This window comes from Salarias fasciatus, chromosome 5 (assembly GCF_902148845.1).
Source record: "Salarias fasciatus chromosome 5, fSalaFa1.1, whole genome shotgun sequence".
Taxonomy (NCBI): Eukaryota; Metazoa; Chordata; class Actinopteri; order Blenniiformes; family Blenniidae; genus Salarias; species Salarias fasciatus.
Genome location: NC_043749.1, coordinates 13,781,825 through 13,792,604, shown reverse-complemented (window position 1 = coordinate 13,792,604; position 10,780 = coordinate 13,781,825). Strand labels below are relative to the sequence as shown.

Here is a 10,780-nt window from a genome sequence, read left to right as displayed (position 1 = left end):
TATCTCATAGCCGCACTAAATCATGACACCCTGCCTGTGAGCCAGCTTGACTGTCGTATTAAACTGTAATCGAAAAGCAGCGATAAATTGTCTCCAACAAAACCCCCTTTGAGCTCCGTGGCTCCGACTGACTCTCTTCTTCACAGTCATGAAACAATTTCTCGGGCGTTTCTCACGTCGCCGTCTTCCACAACAGCAGCTTCTACAAAGTGGCGAAGACTCATCAACTCATCAGTTACTTCTCTGCAGAGCTGCAGCGATATTACTTTGTTATTGTTGAACTTTTTCATTTTCAGTGCTGATTTTGCTGCAGTGGGACAGTTTTCATTTGTTGCTTTTGTTGTTGTTGTTTTCTGCCTTTCCACTTGCATTGCTCACACGCCGGCTCATTTGCGATCCGGTTCACCAGAAAACTGAGGCCATTTGATTATTTCTGCTCCACGCTCGCAACTCAAATCATTGAATTTAATCCATTATAATTTTTCTTTTTCATTTTCATCTCCAGTCACAGCTAAATCATCTTAATCCCACGAGTTTGAAATTGTAGAGTTTCTTCCATTTTCCAACCAAAAACCACAAAAAGAGGGATGGACTCTCTGGCAGGGGTATGTTTCACCACAAGGCCTTCAGCTGTGTGTCGTTGGAAATTGAAAAAACAGCACAGTTGCAGAGAAACTCCATTTTTTTTCCTGTGGTCCTGTCTTCAAACTGTTTGACATTGCGGTGTTCATCATATCACAGAACCCTGAATTTACTGAATAATTTTGCCATTTTTTAAAAGTAATGAAGCAATCGATGCAATAACTGGCTAGAGGTGGAACGAGGCAACGCAATAGCATTTTGCCAATGATGTAATAATTTATTACAAGGTTTAAGTAACATGAAAAATGTAGTTACTGCAGCCAGTAATGTAATAATACATAAATAGGACTACCTTTTCCTGGAAATAAAACCCCATGTTGCAAATTTTGCATAGTTGCTGATGAAAAATAAGCATAATAGATGGCACAGTCCTCTGCAGCACTCTCTCATATGGTTGTAAAAACTCATTTACTATTTTATGCCACAATTGCCCCATTATTATGTAATTGGTTGTTGTGATCACTTTAGTCCTTAATCCCTCTGAAGCCTTTATGTATTTAGCATGTGTGAAGACAGAAGTAATGAAACAAAAATATAAACACTTTTTTTGTTGCTCCCATTTTTCATGAGCTGAACTCGAAGATCTAAGACTTTTTCTGTCCACACAAAAGGTCCATTTCCTTCAAATGTTGTTCATAAATTTGAATAAACGTGTGCAATGTGCTGAAATAATCCACCCACCTCACAGCATATAAAACTCACTCAGGGTGTGCTGCGTTGTGTACGGCTGCCTCTGTTTATCACCTGTACAACAACCGCAGCACGATGAATCTCTTTTCCTCGTGTCGCTCAAGACATGAAAAATGAATTATGCCAATCTTGTCATTCCCAGGCAGTTTCTCTGAATCCTTGGGAGATCCGTGGAACTTTCCTATGCTTGAAATAAAAACGTTAAGCATTTCCCCTCAGATGTTATTTCACGATGACAGTGAAAACCCACACAGACACACGCTGACAGGTTTTATGACAATGTGCACAGTGATTTCCACGGTGGCTTTCTATAAAAGCTTTCTTCTTATTCTTCATTTTTATGGTAACTTCGTTATAGCAGATCATCTGCTTCCTTCTCATCCAATCTCCTGCCTCCTCTACTGTTACATCAACCATCTTTATGTCCTCTTTCTCCATAAATATCCTCTGAGGTCTTTCTCTTCATCGCCTGCCTTGCAGGTCTATCGCCGACATCTTTAGTCCAATGTATATATTATCTCTCTTATTATCTCTCCACAGCGTGTGCTGACCATCTTGGCCTGGCCTTCAGCCTCATCTGTAAACTCTTTAACATCAGCTGTCTGTCTCATCTGTTCACGTTAACCCTGTCCATGCTGTCATCACAGTGCCACTATCTCCAAATGATACTTCATAGAAGGTCTGACTACTTGAAAAAAACAATATATTGAAGAATTCTTGTCTCAAACATCCTCCCTCTAGCAGACACCTTGGAGGTTATGATATCAAACTATTAAAGCTTTTAACTTTTACTACCAAAAGTTTTGTTTATACTTTTGTTTTGTTAATGTTCCTGTTAACCTTAATTTTGTAATTAACTTTGGATACAAGCAGAAACTATTTGTGAATGCATTTCTTTCCAAAGACTTAAAAGCTCCTTTAAACCATTTAATCTGCATGAAAACAGTTTTTATCTTTGTCTAAGATTTTCTAGTTTCAGGAATGAGACTGTGTCTGTTCATCTACAGGAAATCAAAATTCTCTCATAGCATGAATGACGCCTTCCCCTCCCTTTGCAGACTTTATACCTTCCATATCCAAATATCCTCCCTACTTCACTGCAAAGTAGTGCTTGAATCTAAGTCATAATTGTCCATAAAATTCTTTGCAGGTGAATTTTTTGGGTCATAAAACGTGATGTGGAGCTGCTGTGAGGTGGAAGCAGGCAGCCCGCAGACACGGCGTGACTAATGGATGGATGGATGGATGGATGGATGGATGGTGCACACAGACATCTAGTGGCGGGGATGAGATTGTTCACTCTCGCGGAGCGAGGGTCCCTTATAACAGGGGCTCACGCGCTGCGCTGCTGGTCAGTCACCATCTTACCGGAGAGGATGGTGGAGCTTCACCTGACTATTCTAACAGCCTTTTTCCATAGTTGTTTCATCCAGTCTGCAAAAGTTTGATCTGATTTTGATAGAAAATCTTTATATTTTCTGTACTACTTGAAGTCTTTTTTTTTTTTTTTTTTTTTTTTTTTTTTTTTTTTTTGGTATTACATTATTTAGATTTTGATTTTGGAGTTAGGTTTAAACAGTGAGCTGTACTGCTTTCATATTTCGGAACTTTTGCAGTGTTGCTGATCGACGTCCACTGATTTCACTTTCTTTTGACAAATGTTGACATTTATCAATTAATTAGAGGTGTTTTCCTCTCTCTCCTCGACATCTCCGGATTTTACCAAGCATGGGAGACTGATTAAAGATACGAAGCAAATCCCTTCTTGTGCCAGCAGAGAGACTCCCGCATGCTCGGACAGAGAGGAGACTGAGGTCCTCCAGGTGACTGCGCTCTCCTGACGCATCTGCAGAGGACGAGACTGCGGCAATGGAAAGTCTTCTGAACGAAAGTGACATCTGGCAGCTCAACTCGTCCCTCGCCAACGAGACCGGCGGCTTGAATCGAACCAACCCCCTGAAGCGGAACGAGGAGGTGGCCAAGGTGGAGGTGACCGTGCTCGCCCTGGTGCTGCTCCTGGCGCTGGCGGGCAACCTGTGCGTCCTGCTGGCCATCCACACCACCAAGCACAGCCAGTCGCGCATGTATTACTTCATGAAGCACCTGAGCATCGCCGATCTGGTGGTGGCGATTTTCCAAGTTCTGCCGCAACTTATCTGGGACATCACATTCAGGTTTTACGGACCAGACATTCTGTGCAGGCTGGTGAAATACCTGCAGATCGTCGGGATGTTCGCGTCTACTTATATGTTGGTTCTAATGTCCGTGGACAGGTGCCTGGCCATTTGTCAACCCCTACGGTCGTTGCACAGGAGGAAAGACCGTTTCTATGTTATATTTTGTTGGGTGCTGAGTCTGCTCTTCAGCGTCCCGCAGATGTTCATCTTCTCCCTCAGAGAAGTTGGCTCTGGAGAGCACGACTGCTGGGCAGACTTCATAAACCCGTGGGGAGCCAAAGCCTACATCACATGGATAAGTCTCACCATATATATAATCCCCGTGGCTATTTTGAGCATCTGCTATGGGCTGATCAGCTTCAAAATATGGCAAAACTTCAAGCTGAAAATGAGGAGGGAGCAGTGCATAAGCCTCACACCCAAAACCTCCAAAGGCAACACGCTGGCGCGTGTGAGCAGCGTGAAGCTCATCTCCAAGGCGAAGATAACCACCGTGAAAATGACTTTTGTCATCGTCGTGGCTTACATCGTCTGCTGGACCCCCTTCTTCTTCGTGCAGATGTGGTCTGCGTGGGATCCAGCTGCGCCCCGTGAAGGTCGGTTATGATTTCAAACTTTTGTGTCTGAGCGCGCGCCAGTGCGCACAGACTGACGATTGCGCATTTCAAACACTTCACAGAAACACTGCCGCCTCATTCCAAAAACGCTAATATTAAATTACCGTTTCATTTTTCGTTAATGACTCAAAAGATTACAGTTCAGCTATTTTATTTATAATAAAACCTCAATATGAGGTGGGGGGTTTGGTTTTTTGTTTAATTTTTCAATTTTTTGTGGCCAAATGCAAGTTATATTTTATTTCTATGTCGCCAGTTCTTTGTGAGTATGTGTTTACTATTCCACTTTAGTGTAGAGTGTGTCACTTTTTGTAAAGATCCATACTGTGAAAACATGTCCCTACTGTTTCTCTTTAGACTGAATGATTCAACCTTGAAAATAAGTAATTAAAAAAAAGCCTAGGTCTATACATATATTCAGTAGTAATAATGCACGTGTCATTAGTGGTCAGTGTCCAGAATTGTACTTGTTGCTTCTTGTCCCTGCAGCCGACACCCTGACGGCTAATCATTAATCACATCAGTGTGCGCCACTGCGCGCCAAACAGCTCTTATCTGTGCACGTGGTGCACACACTGTGACATTTAAGCACCATAGAGGAGTCATCAGTAATCTTCTCAATGTGGCCTCTGTCTGTATGACACTGTTGAGCCGTGGCCACACCCATATAACGACAGAAAACGAAGGTGCCAGCTTTTACACCCACATTTTAAAGACTGCTTCTGTGTCCCCTGCTTTTTGATTCCAGAAGAATTTAGTATTTGGTACATACTGAAAAGCAATAGCATTAGTTTATTTGTTGTTTTGGAGTGATAAGGGAATTCAAAATTGGATTTGTCTATTTACATCACCTCATAATTAGGAAGAAATGCTTCCAAAAATGGATCAATTTCCCTTTGTTTATCTCACAAAAACCACCAAAATAGATCCCATTTTGAAAAGAGAAACTGCAGAATTGTTACACAAATATATGAGGTATCAGTCCAAGTTTATTAAAAAGCACAAAGTCAGTTGACTTTGATGTTTCGTTTCTCCTGAGACTTTATTTGTGTTTTGGTTCCAGCTGACCAGCTATCTCTTCATGCCATCTTCCTCATGCTGCAGTGTTCTCAGCTGCTATTTACATAGCTCTCAGGGCATAGAGCCACCACAAGACTGAACTTATTGCTTTATTCTGGGATGATTCTGGAGCCTGTTTTGATGTAAATCTCGCTGCAATATATTCATCCTTCCACCGGCTAGAAAACAAAACAGCTTCAGCCTGCGATTGAAGAACAAACTGATTAATTCAGTTTGTGTTTGCAGAGGCGACATCAGTGCAAGGTGGAGCCTGATGTCTCAGAGAGAACCTGCTGACCATGACATGTGCCATTGTTTGTGCATGAAACGTGTGTGTGGACGCTCATGTGTGCATGTGTGTGAAATCATTCTCAGAAAAATGAGTTGTTAAAATCAGAAGTGCCTCACAAATCTTTCTGATGGAAATGTGTGTTTCAATCAATAATATTTATATTTTCAAGACATTTTTCATGTACATGTTTTATAAAATGTTTGTTTGATTCATAATATAAACAAATGTGAAAATTGAGATACTACTGCATTCCCATGCAAATAAGAAGCACGACTAAAAGCTGCAAGCCTCAGTTTATCATTACAACTAAAGACATTAAGATTTAAATAGACAATAACAGCCTTTGTGATTTTGTTAATTTCTTTATTTTTGTTGTGTGAAATTTATTGTAGATACTTGAACAGATTGATTTAAGTGACCTTTGAAACAAATGCTATATCCACACTGGTAATTAGCAATTGAATATACTGAAATTTATTCAATTTGGACAGACCCAGGGGACACGTTTTTATTTATTATGCTCATTTTGTTCACCAGCTGCTGGGTGAAGTGTCATGATTGAAGTGCAGACATCACATCAAACTCTTGCCAAGAAACACGAGTGTTCTTTTGATAAGTGGTGTTGTACACATAACTGTTGATTTAAAGGGGCCATTTGAAACCTTGAATGCAGTGTCTCCATCAGAACCAGGCAGTGTGCAAATTACCAGAGAATCAAATTGACCGAGGCTTCCAAGTTCCCCCCCAAAGCCATTCACATTTCCCCTGTGATTACGCTCTGATCACATGATGGCGCCAGGACCTTTCACTGTGGCGAAGTTTTCCATTTTTAGTACCCGATTAAGCTTATCAAAACGGGTTCTGGAAATGTCAGAAGACACGAAATGCCCCATCTCCCAGATTCGTTAGAGGAACGTCAGTGGCATCAGCGATTTCACATTAAACACCCAGACAGATTTCATTATGGAGAAGACAAAAACACCGGAAGATCGCTCAGACACTCGCAGAACATCCCCGAAAAAATGAACAAGAAACCCTCTCCCTGCTGTACTGGGTGGCCTTACACACCGAATCGCATTCTGTTCCTATTATTGATTTGAACTCTGCTGATTCTCATTTACTGCGGGGGACATGAAATAGCATGAAATGATGAAATTGGTCTTTTCCTCGGAAAAGAAGGTGTGAAGCAAGTAATCCAGCAAAGAACATTCTGTGGTCGTTCCTTCTGCTTCATAAAACATGTCCAGACTCTGGTCCGATCCAGTCTGACAGATTCCTGAAAAACACACACTGTTTTTCCAGCAGTTGCTCAGAAGCTTTAACACCGCGAAAATGGAGCTATTCCTTCATACCAGCGCATGATAATCTTGGATATAACAGTAAGGTAACAGCAGTGGAGACAAAATGACAGAAAGATTAGATATCACCGAGAAGCAATATAATACAGAATGTACGCCAATTACACACATCCTAATCTCATGTGGCAAATGTCAGCTGAATGACGGAGTTGACAGAGTAAATATCACCCAGCACTCCGAGTGTTGTATCGCTGCCAGTGTGCGAAAAGACATTTCTCAAATCATATTGTAAAGCTGTAGGAGGATTTGAACATACATGTCCTCTTTAGAGAAATCTCCAGTCGTCTTCCTCTGTCGTCTCCTGTTATTCTCGTGTCTCAGGTACTCTGAAGCCATTCGTCTTCTCAGGGGTCCCTAAAAGGCACCGGCGCAGTCAAGCTCATCAATAGCACCAAGCTGTTTGTACGATGCATTTTAGAGCTGTTAATGGCAACTAGGAATTTATTGAAAGAGAAAATAAGACCTTGCTTTTGTGTGAGTTGCTTTATTGTCACAGCTTGCTGGGGCTGCATCACTGAATCAGCCTGCGTGTTTCCCTCAATGAAATGAACGTCTATTGAGATAAAGTCAGAACGCTTCAAGTAAAATATGCATTCTCAAGTAAGAATGTATATATGTGCGCATGCGTGTGTGTGTGTGTGGGTGTGTGTGTGTTACTGTCCCCATTTCTGGGAATGCAAGTGTGTGAGTCTCCCCCGTTTCTCCTTGTTATGGTCTGGCAGGTATACCCTGCATTTTATTTCCGTTATCTGGGATCAGCTCCACTGCCCAAGGAAACAGTGCAGAAGATGGATGTGTGTGTGTGTGTGTGTGTGTGTGTGTGTGTGTGTGTGTGTGTGTGTGTGTGTGTGTGTGTGTGTGTGTGTGTGTTTTAATCTCAGTATGTTTTTAATGTATTTTATTGTTTTCTTTTAAAGCTATACCTCTCATATATTTATATTGTGGACCAGATTTTCAATGTCATTGGTTTCAGCACATTCTATTCTATTCCATTCTATTCTATTCTATTCTATTCATTTAGTGATTTAACCTCTTTCGTTTTGTTGTCGCTCCTCAAACGCAGCCATGCCCTTCATCATCTCCATGTTGCTGGCCAGCCTCAACAGCTGCTGCAACCCCTGGATCTACATGTGCTTCGCCGGCCACCTCTTCCACGACCTCAGGCAGAACTTCCTGTGCTGCTCCTCTCTCTACCTCAAGTCGTCCCAGTGCCGCTGCGAGCGCGACTTCGACTCCAGCCACAAGAGCAACTCCTCGACCTTCGTCATCAAGAGCACAAGCAGCCAGAGGAGCATCACACAGACGTCCACCACGTGAACCTTCTGCCCCCCCAGCGTTCCACTGCACACCATGAAATATCCAGCAGTTTGACTCCCTCGAATACCTCTGACCCCGCAGGCTGACTGCCGAAGCCCAGAGGGAGAAAAACAACTAATGTCTTAATTCTTCATTTTAAAAAAGTTGTGACTTTTCAAAAGAAAACCTTGAAGTGTATTATTCGGAGATGACAAATGGTTCATTAAATCCTCCAGGGAAGTCATGTGCCAGGATGAATTATCAACGGTCTTTTTTTTAGTTAATTTTTTGACTATTTTTTGTTTGATGTATATTCTGTATATTTATGAAATCCACAAAATATAAATGAATAGTTTTTTTTGTCAAGAATTCACTCAGTTACTGTCACCAGCAAGGCTTCTGAACCCTGTTTGTGTACGTCATGATGAAATTACTCTTCTTGTGTAACATGTTGCTCTCTTTGTTACATTTACAATTGATTGCATTTAATGTAAACTGTTACTTGAGATCTTGTTAGATGTGAGGTGTTATTTGTCACTGGTGAAAGGTTCAGCAGAGGAAAAAAAATGCAAATAAAGACTGAAAGCAGCAAAATGAACAAGCATAGAGGTCTTTATTATTCACATTACAGTGATACTCATGAAGACTTTTTTACTCTCTTGAGCAGAGCGAAGAAATCCTGAAACCAGCAGAGTTATTTGCATCATTTTAAACTTCAAAAATCCTGCTCTGCTACAGTCTCAAGTGTCTTATTTTGTTGAAGGCATGGAGATATAGGGAGATACAGCCAGTCTGTAGGTGATAAGAAATGTCCAAGTCCAGCTGACCTGATTCAGTCATTCATTCTTTGCTTGGACATTTGAGGACATGCACAATGCTTGAAGTGTAACAATAATTTAGATTTCCTTCTTTGTAAAGTAAGAGATGCTTGTTGAAGCGGCGAAGCAAAGCAGTTTGATTACTGTTTGACTCAAAGGGCTCTAACTTCGCAGACTGCGCCGAATCCGCCCGCTGTCAGCGGAGCGCAAAGTGCGCCGTCGGCGGATAAAGTCAACGGGGCGTGTCCAGAAAATTGTCCTAATTTCGTGAACCAGGCGCAGTCACGCCTCCATCCCGCCCACTGGCGCAGGTGGCACAAGAGGGAGGAGAGAAAGTGGGTTTAACCCAGCTGAGAGTAATTTGACCAATCAAATGAACACCTCTCCTTTTTTTCAAATGCACTGCAGCAAAGGACACTGCTTCATTAACATGATGAAATACATTTTATTTCCTGGCCTCAATACTAAACCATAGTGAAGCAACAATGTATATGAAGGTATTTTAAAATAAATAATCTCTTGAAGAGCTTGGGGAACCAGACAAATGAAATAACAATGCAGACACATTTACAGGCTAATACTTCTTTCAGAGCGCCGATCGGCTCCGCCGAGGTCTTTACATACAGTGCGCGCTTTTACGCACGGCACTATTTATTCACAAAGAAAGACAAGGCAAACTGACAGGTGCATGGCTGTAGCAAATGCGTCGTGACAAGATGCAAGATCAATAAAACACTCTAAGAGCCCTCCCAAGACTGTCCGAACCGTGTTTTGGTCCGATGGTGTGAAATAACTTCTGACATCGTGTGGGTTTCCTCCTCAAAATCACAGGTAGAAATGATGATTCACCTGCATGCATATACAGCCGTGCGGGATCCACATAGTTTCCGCGCCTGCAATATGTTCATTTTATCTTTTTTAATCAGATCAATCAACTGAATGAAGCCGCTGTCATTGCGTGGAGTGTGTTGGTCAGCTAGTGACAAACGGACTGATTCTCCATATGAAGGATTTTCTTTAAGCCGGTTCAAAATGACCTGAGAGATCTTCCAGCACAAAATAGAGACTGTTCATGCATGAATGAGGCGACGCAAAGCGGAGAGTCCCTCATTTTCGACTCATTCATGATGACAGAGTTGGTGTCACAGCTCTGTAGAGACAGCGTATCCTGCTCTGGGCCCGGCCGAATTGTACATTGACCCACATGAAACCATTTTCGCGTGTGGTTTGTTTTTCTTTTGTCTTTTCTTTCTTTCTTTCTCTTTTTTTTTTGTGTGTTTTTTTTTGTTTGTTGGTTCTTTGCCTGTGGAAGATTGACAGCGGTCGAAACCTAGCGCGAAAATAAGATAAATAAACAAAATATTAAGTCAAGAGGATCAGCAAACCTTTTAATGCCTCATGTCTGCTTTATCAATGCCTCAAATCAGGTTTCAAAATTTATTTAACTTTTTACAGTGCGCATTTGCGCAGCGTCACCTCTCACTGACACTCCGCGCACTTATGTCCCTGATAAACACGCACACACACACCAACACACATAAAAAAGTTGTATTATTAACCGTCAATAATAATCAAAAGCATATTAAAATTAGTAAAATAAGTCTCCCCGACTGCGCACCAGGACGGACAACTTCCCACACCGTCCCGTCCTCTGCTCATTTGATTCTGGGACTACAGGCTTGACAGGACAAAGGTTTTTATTTAGAAAATATGTTCGTTCTAAAATTAATTTTTGGAAACGAAAAATACATGGTTTGCTGTACTGTGATGGAGAATATAATATTTTACCTGAATCTGTAATTGGCACCTCTGGAGACGCTGCGCTGCAGTG

The 10,780-nt window shown here is 41.7% G+C and overlaps 1 protein-coding gene across 1 annotated transcript; it reads left to right on the top strand.

Moving 5' to 3' along the window:
* The first annotated feature begins 3,127 nt into the window (after nucleotides 1-3,127).
* Nucleotides 3,128-8,160, top strand: oxtra (oxytocin receptor a). The gene is made up of 2 exons (XM_030092602.1): nucleotides 3,128-4,105; nucleotides 7,899-8,160. Exons 1-2 carry the CDS (start codon nucleotides 3,202-3,204, stop codon nucleotides 8,150-8,152), a joined length of 1,158 nt encoding a protein of 385 aa, XP_029948462.1. The 5' UTR covers nucleotides 3,128-3,201; the 3' UTR covers nucleotides 8,153-8,160.
* Nucleotides 8,161-10,780: the final 2,620 nt, after the last annotated feature.

What these genes read in the sequence shown, in the direction of transcription:
- oxtra (XM_030092602.1), top strand. Translation starts at nt 3,202, where the DNA reads ATGGAAAGTCTTCTGAACGAAAGTGACATCTGGCAGCTCAACTCGTCC. An exon ending in TCCAGCTGCGCCCCGTGAAG is followed by an intron (nt 4,106 to 7,898) that starts GTCGGTTATGAT and finishes CCTCAAACGCAG; the next exon opens with CCATGCCCTTCATCATCTCC.